Source organism: Sylvia atricapilla, chromosome 5 (genome assembly GCF_009819655.1).
Source record: "Sylvia atricapilla isolate bSylAtr1 chromosome 5, bSylAtr1.pri, whole genome shotgun sequence".
NCBI lineage: Eukaryota > Metazoa > Chordata > Aves > Passeriformes > Sylviidae > Sylvia > Sylvia atricapilla.
Window position 1 is genome coordinate 4,376,187 of NC_089144.1, and position 21,695 is coordinate 4,397,881.

Genomic DNA, 21,695 nt, shown 5'->3' on the forward strand with positions numbered 1-21,695 from the left:
TTTTCATGTGTTATGTTTTCCTATTGCACTCACCACTGAAAATTCCTGAAAAAAAAAAAAAAAGACACAGAAAGTGGGAGAGGAACTTGGTTAATTCATTTGAGTTATTCTTTCAGACAAATGGTCTTTTTGGGCTGTTTCGCAAAATGATTGTAAAAGAAAACACCACTCCCACCCACTTGGTATTGTACAATATAAAGAAACACTTCTTAAAAACATAAGAAATCAGGCTGTGACCAAATGTTGCTGTAACTGGCAAGTGTCTGTACAAATATTTGATTATTTATGTAAATGTTCCCAACAACTCCTCACCCAGAACACAACCAAGTGCCCAAGAATGACAAAACATCTCCCTACTAGAACAAAGGTCATGAAAGGATATTTCTTTCTTTCCTGTGGAAAAGACAAGAAAATAAATGTAAGAGTTCAGATGAAAGGATTCCCCTATGCAATAGTGACAACCAATAATTAATTAGGACACGCTAAAAGCTATAAGAGGATTTCTTTATCATGCCACAGCCCACAGAAGTGTGTGTTTTAGTTTTCCCCCAGCAATATATGTAATTTAATTATTTTACAGTCAGTTTTCATTTTTCAGGTGGCATAACAGGGGGATGACCTTCTCTAATGAAAAGGCTGAATAATCTGATTTTTGTAAGATTTTTTTTTGTTTAATTCAGTGTGATCTTGATTTTTTTTAAATGTAATTTTTTGCACTAAGGTTGTAACCAGAAAGAATGGTTAGAGAAGTTAAAGATGCTGTTCTAAGAAATTTTGACTAGCAATTGAGAACTCTGTCAAGCCACCTAACCAAAATATTTTCAACAGTCTGGCTGCAAAATGAGAAGTTAAAAATAAGGAAGTAATTTGATGAATGATCAGCTTCATGAGAGATTAGTTTCTTCCAGTAAGTAATGACTGAGAAGTTGATCCAGCGGATAGGTTTTCTCTACAAAGAAGTGAGCTCCTTAACTCACTCACTTGATTTTTTGCAGTCATTTTGTATATTTGGCCATTCCTCTTCCTAGGGCCATAGAGAACCTCAAGTAAAGTGACTCAATTCAAGTTTTCTTGCAGCACACTTCTGCAGGATTTAATAAGAAATAATTAAAAATTAGGACAAACTGAAACAGCAGTTAAGAGTCCAGTAATTTTATATGAGCTGGCATGTTCCACTTCTATTGACTCAGGGTTGCACTGAATAATTCAGAAAACTCTAGTGTTCTTTTTCTTCATGAATGTGCAGTGGGAGCATCACCAATCTACCAATGAAGCTTATTTTGTGGGGAAGGGACAGAAATAATTAATATATAACAAATATTTCTATGATACAGCAGAAATTAGGTCCTATCAGTCACCGTTTTCAGTTTTTCATGGGGATTAGAGGAAATTATAAAACCATTGAAATAGAAGTATCTCAGTTAAAGAACAGTTATGTAAAGAAGCTGGGCATACTTTATAGAATCATACGATGGTTTGGGCTGGAAGGGAACTTTACAGGTCATCTAGTCCCCTGCAGTGAGCAGGGATAGCTCCAAGTGAATCAGGGTGCTCAGAGCCCCATCCAACCTGGCCTTGAATGTTTCCACCACCCTTGTAGTTACTGAAAGCAAGAGATCAGGCAGCAGAGGCTCTGGGAATGCTTACCTTCTCACATTGGCCTGAGAAGTTGTAAGGAGGATTCAAAAACAATCCCTGGAAGGTGAAAAACCCTTAGTGGTGTTTTTTCTAACTTCTGGTTTACTTGTAAAAAATGGTGGGGAGGTGTTGTTTCTGACTAGCCAATCCTGTCTCATTCTTTAGAACTGTCTTTAGAAAAGGATAGTGAAAAATTAAGATTGCTCCTTTTGCCTTGGGAGAGCCAAGAGAGTCTTGTGTTGTTATTAATGTCGTTCCTAATGTGCAACGACACATCCTCACTGTAAAACATTTCTTACTTACATCTGATCTAAATCTACTCTTTTTTAATTTAAAACCATTGCCCCTTGTCTGGTTGCAACAGGCCTTAATCTGAGTGTCAATGTATGATGTTGTAGAAGCAGCCAAAACAATGCCTTTAACAATGACACAAAATAATTTTTCTAATCTTCAGTCTATGACAGTATTTGATCACATCTGTCTTATTAAAAACTGTGGTTTAAAACACCACCTTTTCTGCACTTGCACTTTTTTTTTGAGTCATAGTAACAAATTGCCAATAATAAAAGATGACAACTTATGTCCAAAAGTGATTGTTATAAAATAGACTTGCCAAAAAGACAGAAGAATGGGAACTGATGCAGGTTGGAGAGTGGTCACCGGTTTTCTAGAGGTCTCCTTTAAGAAGGAGCTTATTTAGTTCAAATGAAAAGCTGTCATGAAGGACAGGACTTTTCAGGTACCCCAGGCCACAGTGGAGTGAACATCTGCCATTTCTCACCTGTAGCAATAATATGGTTTTGCTCTGCAGCTTGGTTTCTGAGCAGCACAGGATTCCCTGTGGATAAAAAGCCTCCTGGTGAACCAAGCTGTAGTTATTTTATGATGTGCTAGTGCCTGCCCAGGCTGTAGCCTCTGTGTTTCAATTCAAGAACTCCTAAATGTCCACCAGAAGTCTTTTGCTGGCTCTAAAACGCACAGATTTGTTGGTTTGTTGACAGGACCCTAAAATGTTTTCAAAGGACTGAGAGCTGCCATCCCATTTGAGAGCAGAGGAGACAAGGCAGTGCCTACTACTTTTGTGGGTGCAATTAAAGTATCTCTGTCAACAGGACACTGCTTTTAAAGGAAAGAAAATGGGAACATATATTCTGTATGCAAAAGAATCCTGGTATAAGGGCTATGCCAGAAACTTGAATGCCAGAACAGCAGTAAACAGTATTTTCTGGCTAAGGAATAGCCTTTCTTCAGAATGTCATGCATAGCTGTCAGATTTGTTATTGCTGTGCTCTACAAAATTTTAGTGTGTGGTTAAATGTTTATTTTACTGGGAAAATGGATGTAGTCTGTCTGAAAGATAGCTGGAAGCTTGTTGAAATCTCAATGCCAGGTTCGCTTTGCCTCTTACAAAGACACTTTCTCTAGAACACAATAAGTACTGTGGCTCAGTAATTTAATTTTCAGTCTTCTAAGCCAGATGTCAGAAATAGAAAGTCTTATTCCTAGACTTCATTTGCAATTGCCATAATGCTTCCTTTCCAGTGGGATCTTCTAAAAATCATGTAATATTCAGTAATGTTCTAGATATCTTCCATTATAAAATCATTTGGTTTCTTTGCCCTGGTTTGAACAAATCCATTGCAGAGTTTAATGAAGTAATGCATAAACTCTTGGTCAGTAGGAATGGCAGTACCTGATAAAATTATGTCTTTATTTGATGGACCTCTTATACTTGTTAGAACAATTACAAACCTCAGTAGAAATAGATGAAAATGAGGATAATGCTGATCTTGTGTCCCCATATGTATCAGGCTGTCATATGCAGCACTGATATGCTTTTTCACTCTGTTGGAAAATCTTCTTTTTTTAACCTTGAAAATTACTTCTGTTGTGGACTAGGAATAAGTTTACCTGTTTAAGATATGTTTACTTGTGCACAATATTTGAGCAATATTTGTTTTTATTATTGCCTCATCTCTTAAAATATTTTGCTTCTGTTTGCAGGGGATTCACTGTCAAAGCAAACCTTCTGGTGAGTATGCATCATTCACATTTTTACTGTGTTTGTTTTTAAAGATAAAATGTTAAAGATACTGAATCTATTATCCTAGTGACATCTGATCACTGTCATGACAGGGTATTTACCACCAGTTATTTTGTAAAAAAACATTGGAAATTGGTAGGTTTTGATAAATACTAGGTTAATCATGACGATTGCTTTATAATTTTCCTTAGTGAAGAAAAGAGTGAAGTGAAAGCCATTTTACCTGTTTTTATGGCTTCTACTCATTACTAAAATTACCCATAGTAATAATACAGGGGCTTGAATTACCTGAGCTCTGAAGCCTCCATCAGTCATTCCTCCAGTGCACACATTTATGCAGGGAAGTATGAAGTACTGCAGCTGCCTCACAAACCATCTCCTCTGAGAGGACAGTCACAGTCCTGCCTGAAAGGACAGTCATAACCCCTCTGAGAGGACAGTCACTGTCCCCACTCAGAGGACAGTCACTGTCCCCTATGAGAGGACAGTCACAGTCCCCACTCAGAGGACAGTCATAACCCCTTTGAGAGGACAGTCACAGTCCCCACTCAGAGGACAGTCACAGTCCCCTCTGAGAGGACAGTCACAGTCCCCTCTGAGAGGACAGTCACAGTCCCCCCAAGAGGACAGTCACAGTCCCCACTCAGAGGACAGTCACAGTCCCCTCTGAGAGGACAGTCACAGTCCCCAATCAGAGGACAGTCACAGTCCCCCCAAGAGGACAGTCACAGTCCCCCCAAGAGGACAGTCACAGTCCCCCCTGAGAGGACAGTCACAGTTCCCTCTGAGAGGACAGTCACAGTTCCCTCTGAGAGGACAGTCACAGTCCCCACTCAGAGGACAGTCATAGTCCTCAATCAGAGGACAGTCACTGTCCCCTCTGAGAGGACAGTCACAGTCCCCTCTGAGAGGACAGTCACAGTCCCCCCAAGAGGACAGTCACAGTCCCCACTCAGAGGACAGTCATAGTCCTCAATCAGAGGACAGTCACTGTCCCCTCTGAGAGGACAGTCACAGTCCCCTCTGAGAGGACAGTCACAGTCCCCCCAAGAGGACAGTCACAGTCCCCTCTGAGAGGACAGTCACAGTCCCCCCTGAGAGGACAGTCACAGTTCCCTCTGAGAGGACAGTCACAGTCCCCACTCAGAGGACAGTCACAGTCCCCTCTGAGAAGACAGTCACAGTCCCCTCTGAGAGGACAGTCACAGTCCCCCCAAGAGGACAGTCACAGTCCCCACTCAGAGGACAGTCATAGTCCTCAATCAGAGGACAGTCACTGTCCCCACTCAGAGGACAGTCATAACCCCTTTGAGAGGACAGTCACAGTCCTGCCTGAAAGGACAGTCATAACCCCTCTGAGAGGACAGTCACAGTCCCCTCTGAGAGGACAGTCACAGTCCCCCCAAGAAGACAGTCACAGTCCCCACTGAGAGGACAGTCACAGTCCCCTCTGAGAGGACAGTCACAGTCCCCAATCAGAGGACAGTCACTGTCCCCACTCAGAGGACAGTCACAGTCCCCCCTGAGAGGACAGTCACAGTCCCCCCTGAGAGGACTGTCCTAGCTGGAGGCTCAGCTCTGAGCACTGCTGGTCTCCACAGTGCCTTTCAGCATCACATCTTCTCCCTGTCTCTCTACTCCTGTACATAGACAGGGAGAAGATGAGATGCTGAGCTCAAGCTCAAGTGATAGAAGTCTCACTAGAAAAAAAATCTCTAGTCTTCTGCTGGTCAGCAGAGTGAAACTTTGGTGGCTGGTTCAAGGATGGTGGATGGATCTTGTTATGATTAGGCAGCTGAGCTGGTAGTTGCACAAACTATGTGGAAGGTGGACAAAGAAGCAGGGGTGTTGACCCTTGCTCAGCTAGCTGAAGCATGCCTTTACATCCTTGAGCAGTATGGGCTGAGAAAATCAAGCCTTTCAACCTGTTCTCAAAGGGAGGAACACCTGTAATCCTGTTGGTTATGAGTTAAAATCTGTGCTGGGTATTACACAAATGCAGATCTAGATAGTGGAGACTCACAGGTATCATGTGGTGGTGATTCATTCCATCCATTTTAGGACAAGGGGATTTATATGCTGGGAGAGAGGCAAGAGGGACTGTCATTCTGTTGACAGCCAGAATTGCCCAGATCACTGACACAGCCTGAATGAGGTTGGTAGGAACCTCTGGGAATCCTCTGGTCCAACCCCTGAAGCAGATGATGCATGTCAGATAAGCTAGATGTTCCACTCCTAACTGAAAGGACACTGAAGGGTTTGTAAACTAAAGAGCCACCTTTGAAGATGATGTACATGAAGCTGGTGGTAGCTTTTTCAGTGCTGTCTGAAAAAAACTTATCAGCTGTCTTTAACACAAGTAACATGTAGGATGATTCAGCCTTAGAGGGGCAATGAAAAAGCATTTTTTCTCCTCATCCTAATTCACTTGTGCAGCAGTGGGTGCACACTCCTTTGCATATTTCCTTTTCTATATTATTTTTTAAAATTATTTGTTATTTGAGGTAAAATTACCTTAAAAGACCTTACCTCTACAGTAGAGGAGCTTTGCAGTAGTCATTTCTTGTAGCTGCAACAAAAAGATACTTCCTAAAATTTGCAACCACCACCTCAGTAGTATTTGGCAGTGTGGCTTTGACTCTGCCTTCTTCCTCCTGTTCTTCTAGACTCTTAGGTAGTACATAAGAACTAGTATTTGAAATTCACTGTAATATATCCAAACATTGATATCAATGTATTGATAATTAAAAAAATAATTACATTTTCAGAAAATGTATTTGGCACAGTGTATCACCATGTTGTTCAATATCCTTGAAAGTCTGAAATGTTTTCTGAACACAGAACCATGAATCCCTTTTAATTTACTGTGCATTGTGATCTATTGTGAAAGAGAGGCTGTCAATCTAAAATTTAATCAATTTCATAATTGCTGTAAGTACTTTCAAGTAGTGAATTTTGGTGCTTATTAACAGAAGGGCTCCATGTGGTTATTGTAGGAGAGCATATCTACTTTGTTGAATCATCCCAATGAACAGATGCAGCAGATACTGTGGTAAATCATATGCAAATAGGCTTGAAATACTACTGTAATTTATCCTCATGGAATGATGTGCCAGTGAAGCAATTCTAGTAGGCTTTAGAGATGCTCACAGATTTAGCACTGTCAGTATTCTTAAGCAGTTCAGATCCTTACAATACTTGTAGGGAAGGCATATCAGATAAAAAACCAGCTAGGATTTTCTATTGGGTGTTGTCCCAGTCTTGTTATTAATAGGTTTTCTCTGCCTTTTTTTTTTTTTTTTTTTTCCCATGCTCTTCTCCAATTTCATCTTCTTACCTGAGGCTTCAAATTATCCATTTATTCATTTATATTGCTTATTCATTGCTCAGCTCTGGTTTCTATTATCCAACCGTACATAAGGTGTGATTTGCTGTCGTGACACTTCTGGGTTGACTGCTGCATCATCAGATTAAAAAAAAATATCTTCTGTGGTTGAGCTGATGGCAAAAGTACAAGGAAATGTCTACATGCTGAATAATAAGCCTTGGTTTCTTTATGCCTGGGCTTATATGTGCCCATAATTAAGGAAGCTTTTATTAAAGCAACAATCCCTCTCTCATGTAGGGCTAATTAGAGCTATTATTCATAAACACAAAATTCAGGTAAGATTTACTCAACAGATGGTTTGTGTAGCAAGATGTATCTTTATGTCTTCTGGGATATAGATAAAACTACGTGTGTGAAAAGGAAAATGGGATGTTTTCCAGAAGAAAATATCTTAAAGGTGGATTAAAAATGATAAAGTAGGAGTTTATTGAAGAATTAGTCAGAAATGAGTCTCGTACTGTGATGATTTATACAATGAAAATTATTTTGTCAGGTCATCCTTGTATCATGTATTTACTGTAATCCAATGCTAGTATCCTCATGCATTATATGATCCATTTCAATTATTATTAATGAGGTTTGCAGCGTATTTTGCAATCATCAAAATCTCTCATAAAATTAATGGGAAAAAATCCAAAGTAGAAATGTAACTTCATTTTACTTGGTGCATTACATGTGTGTTCTCAGTTTGAAAGTAGAAACCATAGTCAAGGAGAACAGTGTCTCTGCTGACAGGACAGCAGAGGGTTTGTGCATCTGTCTGATGCTGATCCCGTGTCAGTAATGCACCCAGCTTGACTTAGAATTCTCATGAGACAGTTCCAACCCTGTGACATCTGATGATATCATACTTCAGGCTGTAATAGCTAAGGAGAAAATTCAGCTAAGTATGACAGTCCCACCCCTCCCCCAAAATATGGTAAAATAATATGATCAACACACCCAAACAGAATGTTTTGTAAAGAACTGTCCACTCTGAATATCCATCTATCTATCTATCTATCTGTCTGTCTGTTTATCTATATATATATATGTCTACATACACTGCTCTCCCCTTAAATAATTTCTATGGAGACATGGGAATGGGTGAGGACATAAGCCTGGATCAAGAAATTTACACTAATAACCAAAACTTATGCATAAACAGTTACTCCCAGATACCATTGGGTATCCACAACTGCATCTCATGATACAGTCAGGAAAAAAAATCTTTTTGAGCAAAGAGGCAGAGCTCAAACCAATCACCACTTACCACATTAGTAATAGTTATCAAGTAGTTCTGCAACGTGATAAACTCCCAATTAGTTGTGGGTGGATTAATTGAGTGTTGTACAATAACTTTCATCCTGAGATGCTTTCAGGGTTATTACACCACCCATTTTTGGAATGTGGAATACAGTGTTCATATCCAGCTGCTTGCACTGTAGTTCTGAGGGCTGTCTCATCTCTTTGGAAATGTTTATAAATTCTTCAAAAGTCAACGTACTCCAACTACTCCTAAGGCCTTATGTGTATCTTTTGAGTGATCTGTGTTCTTTCATTGGTTTGCACAAATTGTCTTCTCTAGTTGCCAGTATTTCTTTGGATAATTCAGAGTTGACTATTGCCAGTTGAGGTAAAGTGTCCTTATTTTCCCATGCTTTTCCACTTGGTTCATATCAGCATGTCCTGTTGCCTCCAAAACATGCTCAGTGACACAAAACCAGTTTAATGGAGTGGAGAGTGGGATGTGAAGTGTTTGTCTCTTCTGACTGTACAAATGTGATATGTATCACACAGGACTTCTTTCTCCTGATACTGGGTGTGAGGGCACTTAAGGCCTGACAGATGTAAGCGAAGGTGCCACATTTATGTCAGCCTGTCTTCACATCCTGCAGTATCTCTGATCTTTGCTGATGGGCTTCAGCTGCAACAGGGCACTGGGAAAATGAGGAACTCATAAGAGAGGGAGAAGTCCTGTTCAGGCCAATACACTTCCAGTCTTTGAATTTAGAGCACTTTTCTTCACTGGAAGGGTTGGAAGGATAAGTAAGACAAGCTTTGTCTTTCCTCCTTCTCCACACCCCACCTTTCCTCTGTGAGAACTGTGGATGTGTCTTCCAGGTGAGTCGATGAGCATCCACACTTGACAGCAGTTCTTGGCTTGACACTGGGGGCTCACCCTTTCCTGATGATTCCATTAAGAGTGCTATCCTGAATTTTATGGCAAGCACAGTATTGTGGCACTGCTGCTTCATACTTTCATACTCTTTGCCATACTTGAAGTCCTTCTTGGAGCATTTTGAACAGCTGAATTATATGATTTTTTTTTTTGTTTTTTCTTCTAGCCTCTCACCAGGGGAAGGACAATGGTCAATAAAATATTTTTTTTTTACAAGTGGTTTGTAACTTTCGTGCCATGTATGGAAGAGAGGAGGCTGCAAAATATTTCAAAAAAACCCAGTGGATATATAGCTGCAGCTAAAAAAGCTGTGCTGCATTGTACACCACACAGCCAAGGGACAAAACCTAATTCCCTGGCTATTTGTTCTGATAGTTTCTTGAATTACTGGTTTTTGAGACTACAAACAATGGATATGAAGTAGAGAAGCCCAAGGAATGCACTGGGGATTAAATCCACTGTACCAAAATAAATTCATAAATATATAAATAACTGATTTCTGTGTAGGGCAGACTGAGAAGTAGAAAGAAGAAATATGCCAACTGATGAGCATTTTTTCCTTTTATACCAGCCTACAGTTTTAGCTCTGCAAACCCATTCCCTAAGGCTTTGGAACGACTAAATTTACCCAGGGAAATAGAAAAAGACATAGTAGCTGTGTCTGTGCCTACTGATTACTGTATCCTGTGCCTTGAAGAAGGCCTGGATAATATTTATTCTGCTCTTGTTCTGGTCTAAAGCAGAAGGAAAGCCTGAAGGTGTAAGGTACTCTTCCATGACTAGGAATGCAATGGTGCCCTCTTGTGTGAAAGTGAAATTTTAACAGCAATGGTCAGAAAGTCCTAAAATTAAAGTACTATTATGAGAGTGCTCACAATATACAGGTAATGGTTTTGAAAAAAGTTTATATAAACTATTAGTTTAGCCATCTAGCTGATCTAATTAATTAAAAATAGTATGAGTCTAGGTGTGTTCTGCTAACCTTAGTTGTTAGATGTGTGATTGCTTCCTCTTGTGGGTTAGCATGTCCCTAAGCCTAGAAATTTATTCCAAGCCCCTACATTGCTAGTGAAGCCAACTAGCCACGTTGGCCATGTGAAAGTCTTAGGTAAAATATTGGCTTTGCTGGTCAGTGGTGACTTTCTTAGTGATTTCAGGAGAGCTGCAGCTTCCCCTGCAGTGCTTGCTCTCCCCCAGACATCCTGTGTGCAACGTGTTTTCTCTGTCCTTGTGTTTGCATTTGCAGGTGGCATTTTTAACAGCTTCTGCCATGATGCTCCTGCATCTTTATCTTCTGTGGTACTGAAAAGCATGAAGATCTCAACAGTGATGAAATGTGTCCAAGGAAGCCCATGCTCTCTCCATTTAAACATTAAAGGAACACTGAGTCTGGATGGTAGGAATCAGCTTTTCTAACGAGCTCTTCTGTTCACTTTTTATTGATGGCCATTCAGCCAAAATTTGTTCCATATTGTAATATTTGGGTCCAAGCTGCTTTCATGTAACGTTATCAAAAAATATTTTTGTGAAAGCATTTTACTACAAAACAGGATGAAGTCATGACTCTTCTCAAGTGAATGAGAACTGAGATAATGAGTTCTGCCTTCCAATATAACACATGTAACTTGTCCTCTGCCAGTGCCCCAAGCACACAGCTGCCTTTTTCTTTCTTGCTTTGAAAACCATGCACACACACTAATTCTGTCTGCTCTGATAATCTGGACGTGAGTGACTGCCCCTACAGAAGGAGAAACAGTTTATTCATCTGAACTTACAGTTCTGCACTAAAATAAAATGAAAGTACATGAAATTCCTGCACATAGTCTATTTTTACTAACACCTTGCCATTCATGTGCTTCACATGTTACCATTTAGATATTTTCTAGTTGCTTCATTCAGAGTTAATAGTTTTATTTTTTGAAATTTCCATTTAAAGCTTCATTTATAGCAATCTGTATTAAACCCTTGTTCCTACTCCCATGTGTGAGTTATATATAATGTCCCTTTTTTAGCAGAGATAAAACACATGTGCCCTTCACTAAGAAGGAAAGCTTATGATATGGTGTATTTTAACTTACATTTTTGTTCTTCTTAAAGGTGCCTAAATTAATTTGTTGCAATCTGTTCCTAACTCATTTCAGAGAATGTCCGTGGGCTGGAAATATGTTCTTTTTCACTGGACACACAGCAATCTCAGTGCACAAATGTGAGATTCACTAGGAAAAAAAGCAAGATGCTTAATGGAAAGAAGGTAAACTTCTTTTTGTGTGGGTGTAATTTTTCATTTAAATGTTTAAAAGCCTTTGGAAAAAGTATCTTTTGTATCTTTCTTATTTTCTTCTTATTGACTTTGTGGAAAACTACAATGAAACATATGCTTCAGCATAGCCAAAAGAAACTACACAACAGAACACCCTTTTACAACATATAAATTCAATTTTCCACTATTTTTGTACTTATTCCACTCACCTTTTGACAAGAAACCTATACTTACCTGTCAAGGGAACCTGATAATTTTCAGATCAGTCTTGCTGGCTTTACTTTTGGGCCCTCCAAATTGTGTGGAAGCTTTTTTGACCCCAATATCTAGGAAGAACAATGCTGCAGAGATTTTAAGTGCATATTACTTCAGTCAAACCATGTCAGTGGAATTTACACTCTAGAAGACAGACAGGGGCCTAAGCACTTGTGCTCATCTGTCCTAAGCCCTTGTAAGGGGCAATATTTGTTAAGGGGAAATATTTGTTATTCCAATTTGCAACTGAGATTCCAATGCAACTGGGGAGAAAAAGAACCATCCTTAAACTGTTTGAAAGGCATGAACTTTTGCAGTTAGTGGTGGCTGATGGTTGCTAATCCTACACACAATGTGCTGCTTCATGTGCCTTGTGCACCTTGCACTGATTGCACACGTGGAACAAAGTTCTCCCAAACTGCAACTGCAGTTTGCACTGGGTGATGGGACATCCATCCCTATGGGCACTGCAGGGCCACCAGTCAGCAACCACCAGCTTTTAGAGGAAGGCAAGTTTATAGGCAAGAATTAACAAACATATTTAATGAAATCTTCCTAGTTTCAGTGACTAAAATGGTGACATAAAACATCTTTTACCCTCCAAATGCCTTTTACCAAATAGGAGAGTGTCCAACATGAAAACCTACATGGAATTCAATAGTTAGCTGGTATCAGTGAGGGAATGACCTGCTATAATTGGACCTCAGCTTTTGTTTCTTAAATTACTTTCTGTCTCATAAACCATTATTGTAATTAATAAATTTTCTGAAGTTGCCATTTAATATTTAAACAGACTTTTTTTTTTCCATTCTGCAAATGCTTGTGCTTGTAAAATGCCTGTAGGGGGCTTTTGATGTTTTTATGCTTTTAGGATTATTTGATATCCTGGAGATATTTGGATTTCTAAAAGCGAAGGTGATTGCAACATCCTGGATTAGAATTATGATACTTTTTGAAATCCTTTTATTAAGTTGTGTCTGCTTTTTTTACATTCCTAATGCTGTCTTATTGACTGCTTAATGCTGCTTTTAAATGTAAATATATCTGAACAAAGAACATTTCTTTCTTGAATATCTTAACCAAAGGCTTTTCTGTATCTGGAAGTTGTGTGTGAACTCAATTTCATGAATGTTTTAAATAGGTCCAGGTACAATTCAATTGCATTGAAGTCAATGTAGCACAACACATCTATGTGACCATGAAAACTGTACCACACTACTGTGAAGTCAAGCTGAGCCAGCAATACTATGTTGAAGGTAGGAAAACATCTTAAATCAGATGCTTTTCAAGAAATATGTTGTAAAATTAAAAAAAAAAAAAAAAAACAAAAAACAAAAACAAAAACAAAACAAACAAACAAAAACCCAAACCAAAACAAACAAACAAAAAAGCCAAACCAAACAATCAAACAAAAAACCCTCCCAAAGGCAAAAGCACATCCAAATCAGGTTCTAGGATACACTGACATGGTAGATCACATATGCCAGGACCAGTCTCAGTTTATGTTTCAGTGGGGTTTTTTTGTTAGCAAGTAAAGGTCTCAACTTGCTATAAAACCCAGAGTTTATATCTAAAAGGATGCAGAAAACTGAATTTACACTATGCATTAGTCCCAGTTGCCCTTCTTGTGAATGGCACCTGCTCTTTCCCTGCCTGCAGGTTCAGCCCACTCTCTGTGCCTCAGGTGGCCCGAGGGGGCTTCAGAAGCTGAGGAAAGCTTAAGAAAGTCCAATAAGAAAATCTATAGAAGTTTACTTTTACTTTCATTAATCAGCTGTTCTACAGCCTGCTTGCATGTAACTGGAAAAGATTAGGTGGCACTTTTCCATGTTTTTGGGGTGAAGTGCCTACAGATTTTTTACAAATTGTGCCATGGGCATGCAAAAATAGATGCAGCACCATACAAAATAGATTCAGCACCATGGTCCAACCAAGACACAGTGCAGCCAGGAAAGGAAAAAGCAATAAATGAGACCCTTTGCTTGATTCTGTCCTGCCTTCCCATTTCTAGAGCCCATGGATGGGTTCTTGCCCTTGCCCCTTGGTACAGTGTCATCCCTGCTATATGCTTGGACACTTTGGTACAAGTAAAGCCTTTTTGTGCTTAAAAAGCCTTTAATTTTCTTATAAATCCTGATTCATTATTGAAGTATAGAAGTACTTTGTGAACAAAGAGGGGAGGAAACAAGGATTTATAAAGCCCAGTCTTAAGAAACATTACCAGGGTGAGAGAACAAATGAAAATAGGAACTATTTCTTGGTGGAAAAGAACTCAGTGGGGAAATTAGAGTAAAGTTCTGCTCCAATATTGTATTATGCAAGGAGGGGTGAAAGCAACATGTGAAAAATTGTTTTAATGTTCTTAAGAGTTATGTTTTAGAGATAAAAATACCAGATGTTCTCAAAGTATTGCCTGGCTTCTAACTCTGGTAAGCCACCTAGGAGCCAGATAGGGTGATTCTTTCTAAGGCTGGAGTCAGAATAGCAAAAACACAGAGTTACTGACAACAGAGAAATGAACCTGATAAACAACAGGAGTTGTTGTTTGAGGAAAAAGTAACCAAAATTAATACTATTACTTAAATTTTTGCTAGGTTTTAGGTAAAGAAGTGTGGTGTTATATCCTCAACTGCAGCCTTAACTGCTGATGAGGTTTCCCATTAGAAACCCCAGACTGGGGAGATAGTTCTTTAAGGCATATTGTGATATAATCTCTGTGTGTGGGAACAGTGCTTCTCTTTTTTACTGTTATTATCTAAAAGTGTATGTAAATCTGCCTTTAAAAAGAGAGATGAGGGAGTTTTCCTGTTGGGAATCTATTGGATGATTTGGCAGTTTGTTTACACAGTTATATGAATAAAGCAGCACTGAGAAAAGCTGTGCCTTCTACTTTGCAGATTGCAGAAACAGTGATGTGGGAAAATATATTCCAGCTTGTTCAGGTGAGCTGATCTTCTATGCAGCTTAGAGCTGGGAGATATTTCTGGTGACCTATACAATGACATGTTTTCATACTTAAATGAGGAGGGAGAAAAAATTATAATTTCAACCTGCCACTACTTACAATTACCATGTAGTTGATAGGTCATGTTCTGGAAATGTACTTTATGTATTTCTATTGAAATGGTACATGGTAATGTCCTGGAAATATATTGCAATAGAAAATGCTACATGGGAGTAAAGGTTTTGATAGTCTGTCTGATTTCTAGACTTTTGGAAATGGATTTGTGTTCTTTGAATGCACTTTGGATTGCTGGCTTCATGTTTTGTCTACAGACAGACCTCATAAATACACTGAAATTAATTTGCTGAACTTCTATACTGCTTTTGGCATACCTGTGAATGTATGTGTAAAAAATATCCCCCCACATATTGCATTCATCTATCAGAGTTGCACAAATTCTCTAGGTGAGAAAATTACAATCTTAGAATCATCAGCCCTTATAGTAGTATTTGTGTGTATTTCAAATATTTGTACATAAACTATATAAGATTTCAAGTACTAAGAATGAGGTTAAATTGGTAAGATGTCTTGGCCTCCAGTATTACAAGTGCTAAGATACATAAAGTTGAATGAAAATTATATTTCATAGAAAACAACATGAGGATTATCAGAGTATAAAAGTAATAATTTCAAACATTCTAGGTAAGAATTTATAGATGTTGAGTTTCATCTCCATCAAGTTATGAAATACATGTGGTACATTTATAAATAGATAAAATAGAAATAATAAAGTTATAAAGAACCAGATGTAATAATTTCACGCTTGATTTTTATTTTTCAGCTGGAAAGTTAGATTATAATTTAGACAGGGCAAAGAGAATTGTAACAGTGAATGTATCCAACTTTCCCCGAGACCAAGATTATTATGTTCGCCTGTGCCACAAATGGTTTACCTGTGAAGATGTTGGGGCATTTGCTGTGGTGAGTTAAACTCACAGTGGTTTGGGGAATTGGTGCCTTGCAGGTGGAAATTAAGGGTATAGTTATAGGAAATGCCATCTATATCTATATCTATATCTATATCTATATCTATATCTGTATAATCTATAGCCATATCTATCATTTAGCTTTATTTAAAGTCATTAACTGTCCTGAATTTATGACTATCTTTTTCATTTCAGATAAAAGGAAAGGAACCTTTTAAATCCGTTTCTCTGAAATATTCTCAGCTACTCCCTTGTCTTTGCATTGAGGTAATACAGTCTGGACTTTGGTATATATTTGTGTTTCTGATTAAAGAAAATTTATCAGGCATTTGTGCAAAGAAAGGAGAAAAATCTGATTTAAAAAGTTCTAGACCCATGTTTTTGGCTAAGGCTTTTTTTGACCTTAGGATTATGTAAATGTAAGGAATTTTTAGGAAATACTAATTATAACATGGCAACCAGAAGAAAATAGGATAAATTTACAAAAATTTACAGAATGTGTTGTGTAATATTATTTTGACTCATTTTTTATCAACAATGAAAAGAGAGAAGGCTTAATGTGACTGAATGTCAGCAGCATTTGACATTGTATTGCATGAGAAACTACAACAGGAATTGAGGAAACTGAGGGCGAGAAGACTTGAGCTGTACCTGGCTGCAGGGATAATTCAGCAACTCCTGTTGGAATTGGGGCTGTGCTGGTTGGGAGGTAATTTAAGGACAACACTTAGTCATTCTCACATAAATGTTTTCATCAATGACATGGGTACAAAAGGCAGGAGTGTGTAATGGGATGTGCTGGAACACAGTTGAGATGTGCAATCAGAATGGAAGAGGGTCAGGTCATTGGAAGAGACTAGAGAACCTCATGTGTGAAATAATTGGAGGACGATGAAGCACAAAGTATGAAGTGCAAGTTCATGCACTTGCTGTAATAAAAGGAATTCTTGCTGTAAGATGTGAGCCCTCATTTAGAAATAAGAGTGGAAGAAAAAAGATCTGGCTGAAGTAGTTGATCACAGGGTGATTAACGACAGCTCGCTTCCATGATGTAAACATGAACAAAAGTCTAGTGGGTTAGATTATTCCAAGCTAACAGGAAACGTATGGGCAAGGCCTTCTTTGGAATGCGGCAAGGAATTCTTGTATGCATATTCAAGAAAGATTAATTCAAAGGGAAGATGTACATTACAAATCTGTGATGGTTGGGGAATGAAGAAGCTGTTTTTCAAAGGAGAGTCAAATACCAAGTTTCCATTCACCTGGTAAAACACATACAAAAAGAAAAGGTGTTTGCTGTGTAAATACAGACCAGAAGGGTCACTTATAAGGAAAAAGAAGATATGTTTTGAACAAAAGCCATTCTTGCATTGAGAATGAAGGGAGACAAACTTCATTCAGTGAATATATTCAGGTTTGTTACGGATTTTTCTGATAACTTGAGAAGTGAGATTTTGGAATGTCTTTCATAGGAATACAAAATCCCAAACAAATTTAAAACTATCTTGATAACATAGACAGATACTATGTGAACCTAGTTTTCTCCCTGAATTTTGAGGTTGGATTTACATTGCAGATTAAGATATCTAAATGTAAATTTCCAAATATAGACATCTACATTTGAATTAGATGTCCAAAGTCTTAAAATCAATGGGGATCTAATTAATGCAGTCAGTTGCTCAACTGACCCCAGGTAGATGGCCCTTTTGGGATGTGCTGGTCTGCACTGTAGATTGCACTGACTGCACTGGCTAGGTCCCCATATGGCTACTGTGATAGTAATTTGGGCACTTTAGTCACACTTAGCTGTGTAAATTGGGATCTAAAATCACATACCTAAACACTCAGGCTGAACCACAACATCTCTTCCAAGCCTAGGGAATTTTTTCATTCTACTCTGAAAATATGAGGCCAGTAGGAAAATATTATTCCTCTCAGGGTATACACAGAAAATTCTGCACTAGGATTGCTGAGCAAACGGATGGGAACTCCAAATAACAGAAATATTTGCACAGGAATCTAAATAAACAGGATATAGCAGCAGCCATGCATATATACTCGAAGACTGGGTTAAGTGTTAGTTTTCAGATTTTAAGTGTGTGTTCTTTAGGATTGCCCAGGCCAGAAGATCTTACATTATGATTATTGAATGTTTTGACACCCATAGAAAGTAATGCCACTGTAAGAAACTTACTGAAAATCAAACAGGAAGACTTTCTAAATGAAATTGGACTAAACATACAACTTAAAATAGTAGGAATATAGTATTAGAAGGGATCACACTACTCAATGACCCTAATGGTGAACAATAAAATGAAAATATAGCGCAAAACGTCTTTTAAAAAATTACTTCCAAAGCTTTCTATAAATATAGCATCCTTATCTTTGGTGGAAAAAATTTCTTCCACATTCTACCTGAATTGTTAAAAGCATGTGTGTCTGACTACCTCCAATGTCCACTGTTTGATTGTAGGGTTGGCTGGCACTTCCAGATGCAAGAAGGATACAACTTTGCCCCTTTGAAAACGGCAAGTACTGTGTGATTATTCTTTACAGAAGTGACTTTCAGCAGCTCCAGTAGTATGCCACAATTTAAATTAATCTACAGGGAAAATCATGTATTGCAAAACTTCAAGGAAATCATCATATTGGTTTGTTTTACTGTGGGTAGGTAAAATGTCTTACTTTCAGACCAAATAGTTCATCAAGTTTATGCCAACATAAACACTAAGCAACTAAACCCACATTTTCTAAAGTGACACACAGACTGGCCAGAAGGAATAAAAGGTCAGCTTAGAAATGAGCTGAGTGTTTGAAGAGTGCCATTTGAATATGCCAAATACCCAACTTAATGGAGGGAGCAGGGAGTTGAAAAAGGTGACAGTTAACTATATATGTGCCTTCCATGCTTAAAGGGAAATTATTCACACAAATATTCCAGCAATGCCAGAATTTGTTCTGAGATGACAGCTGAGAAAGAAATTGTCTAATTTACACACATATGAAAGTAAATGTTTTGCCAGGCAAATAGAAAAAGTGTGGCCTAAAAAGTTTTTTTTTTTTTTGTGTTAATTTTGGTTTAAGGCACATGTAGAGGTAGCAGAGTTAATAACTGTGTTGATTCCTGTCTGGATGTTTTGAATAATGTTCTCCCTCTCTCTTTGTGCACAGATACACAGGTGCTGTGGGACAATGTTGTTTATAACCCATTGACACAAACCCTCGCTTGGGAGCCAGCCTGTCCTGTCCCTGTCACAGTTAACCTGTGCAGGTTCACCAAGTCAAATGATCACTGTGAAGACATAGAAAACTCTTTCAAAAGTTCTCCTGAGAAAGTAAGAGCTATGTGGATTAATTTAAACTGTGAGATTGATGGGCATCACCAAAGGCATAATGTGAAGAACTAGACTTTGGAATAAGAGCAGCTGCAAATTCCTCTCCTTTAATACTTAAAATTATTCATAATCAGTCTGTTCTTGAGCACCAATCACATGATTTATTCAAAATGGTCACTGACTCATTATAAAGAAAACGTGGAGATGACTGGGCAGCTAGTAATGTTTGCTAAATTCTTTGAGATAAATAGGATCTGCTTTTTATTTATAATTCACATCAGATTCCCTTTAAAGTAAGGGAGAGAGACACATTGTGAGGACAACTCCTCTCTGTAGATAGCCACAATAGGTTGGAGGGATTTCTCTCTGATGGCACTGCCTTATTTTACTGTCACAGGAGTCTATTGTGATTAGATGAGATTTAGATATTCAACATAGACATTGAAAATGTAAATGAGATGAAGCTAAATCTCTTTCAATATTTCTGGAGATATAATAGTACTTTGGTAGGGCACAATTGTTTTGTAATTAAGATCTTTCTGAAATTCCTTCTTCAACCTGGAGCAATGTCTTGAAATTGTGGGTGCTGAAATATTGTGTCCCTTAGTTCTTCCAGCACTTACTTTCTCAAGTTGAGAAAGGTTTTCAAACATCTGTGTCTTGAATAGCTTAATGCTTCAATCTGAAATCTGATTATACTGAATGCTCTGGGTTTTTGAGGTTCATTAGAATTCATTTAATCATGAAAAGTAAGTTTCAGGCTTGCCTGATTGTGGAGAGAAGGCAGTAAACTTAAAGTAACAACTAAAAATGCCAAATAAAATCAAATACAAGATACTAATTTTGAAAATTTTGGATTAATATTATTATTTTGATGACATGACTGGGGAGAGGTAGGGGCTGACTCAAGACTGTCGAATGCTTTTGTGATTAGGAAAACTCCTGGCCAAGCCTTTAGTGATTGTTCAGATTCATCATTTATGAGTTCCAACAAAGCTTTGATCTTGAAAGAACAGATTAATTTAATTTTAAATGTGAGTGATCCCTGTGGGATTATTCATTTGCTGGCAACAAGTACAATTCATTGCTTGCAGGAGAGAAAAAGAAAAAAAAGAAAATAAGGCTAAAATGAGGTCTGGCTGGTAATGGTTGTATCTGTTACTAGAACAGAATCCAACTTTATTATGGACTGTGAGTGTTTTTCTGTATTTACTGATGGCACTTAATGGCTGAACATTAATATTAATCATAGAACCACAGAGTATCCTAAGCTGGAAGGGACCCAAAAGGATCATCAACATCCATGGATAGAATGAATTCCCTTTTTTCCCTCATTAATTCTGACAAGTTTGATACTGAATTTGGTCCATTTATTGTACTGTAACCCTGAAAACCACCTCTGTATTATGCTGGAAGCTGCTGCAGATTTCTCAGATAGAGCCAGCTGCTCTGTAAATCCACACAAGGACACACAAAAGTCTAATACTATGCACATGTGCTGACTTAGGCACAAAAGCTGCATCACTCCACTGAGGCTGGGGCTTTCTCTGTCAATGACAACCCTGTCTCCAGGTCTGAGCAGACTCCTACAGAACTGTCTCCTGGGACACAGCTGTTATGTTCTCAAAAGAGGTTACAGGAAGGAAATGTCTGGCTGTGTATTGTGCTCAGTCACTTGAGCAACACGTTTATTTAAGTAGGTTCACTTACATGTGCAGCAATAGTTTATACAGGACAAGGCTTTTTGTGGTGAAGTCCTTGGTGGGCAAACAGTTGTTCATCGAGAAAACAACGTTTTGTGGATTGCTTAAGTGGATTTCTAACATTCAGCTTATGTTTCACTGCTCTGAAATATGGGTATGGAAAACTGAAAGATTTCTCAACTGATGGTGGAGTACTTTTTGGTATACGTTTAATTGTTCAGCTGAGTTGTTCATGGCTGGCAAAGAAGAGGTTGAAAGAAGACAATTCTGTAATCAGAATTTTGCACAAGCCACTATACAGTCAATTAATTTAGCTCTAATGGGTCAGGCTGACCATAAAAAATGCTACGTGTTGCAGATAAAAAGAAGCAAACTATTCAGTAATCCAAAACAGCAGTTGTTTCTAACCATTTAATGTGATTAACTTCCAGGCATGTTTATGAAGTAAACAAACCCTTCTCAATAATCAAACCATGAAAATTTTCAGTAGCTGATTTTGTGAAACTAGTTAATAAAACTAGCTAATTCTGAGTACTCTGTCTTCCAGCAGGTTAAATATTCTCGTGTGGATACTCACCCAAGACTTTGCATGAAGGTAAAGGGATTTCTTTGTAAAACACATTTTTACTGCCCTTCTTCTCTGGCTAAAAAAATGAATGGCTGATGTTCTTTATGATCAATGTTTTTTTTTGTAGCTCTGACAAATGGGAACTGAGAATGAAGCAAAAGTGAAAGATTAGATTAGAAGGTGATTGTTTTGAAGTGCAAGAGCAATGATAGATAGGACACAGGTCAGATTGTGCCCTTTATTTTTTCTGTTTAAGAAAACCAAGAAAAAAAATTGTTTGGGTCAATGCAAACTCTGAAGAATGTACTAAACTTAACACATAAAGTTTTTCATAGTAAATATTTGAAAATAAAATGACCAATACAGTATATTTAATGGAGACTCTCTTACTATTGTAGTTGAGGAAAAAAGCC

The 21,695-nt window shown here is 38.1% G+C and overlaps 1 protein-coding gene across 1 annotated transcript in view; it reads left to right on the top strand.

The window, feature by feature from the left end:
* Nucleotides 1-21,695, top strand: part of IL17REL (interleukin 17 receptor E like) — a 46,118-nt gene that overhangs the window by 15,585 nt on the left and 8,838 nt on the right. Inside the window, exons 2-11 of the mRNA XM_066318595.1 lie at nt 3,643-3,670; nt 10,478-10,627; nt 11,373-11,482; nt 12,888-13,002; nt 14,644-14,688; nt 15,532-15,671; nt 15,872-15,943; nt 18,150-18,204; nt 18,848-19,011; nt 21,262-21,309. Coding sequence (XP_066174692.1) covers nt 3,643-3,670; nt 10,478-10,627; nt 11,373-11,482; nt 12,888-13,002; nt 14,644-14,688; nt 15,532-15,671; nt 15,872-15,943; nt 18,150-18,204; nt 18,848-19,011; nt 21,262-21,309 — 927 coding nt within the window. The remainder of the gene's footprint in view (nt 1-3,642; nt 3,671-10,477; nt 10,628-11,372; nt 11,483-12,887; nt 13,003-14,643; nt 14,689-15,531; nt 15,672-15,871; nt 15,944-18,149; nt 18,205-18,847; nt 19,012-21,261; nt 21,310-21,695) is intronic.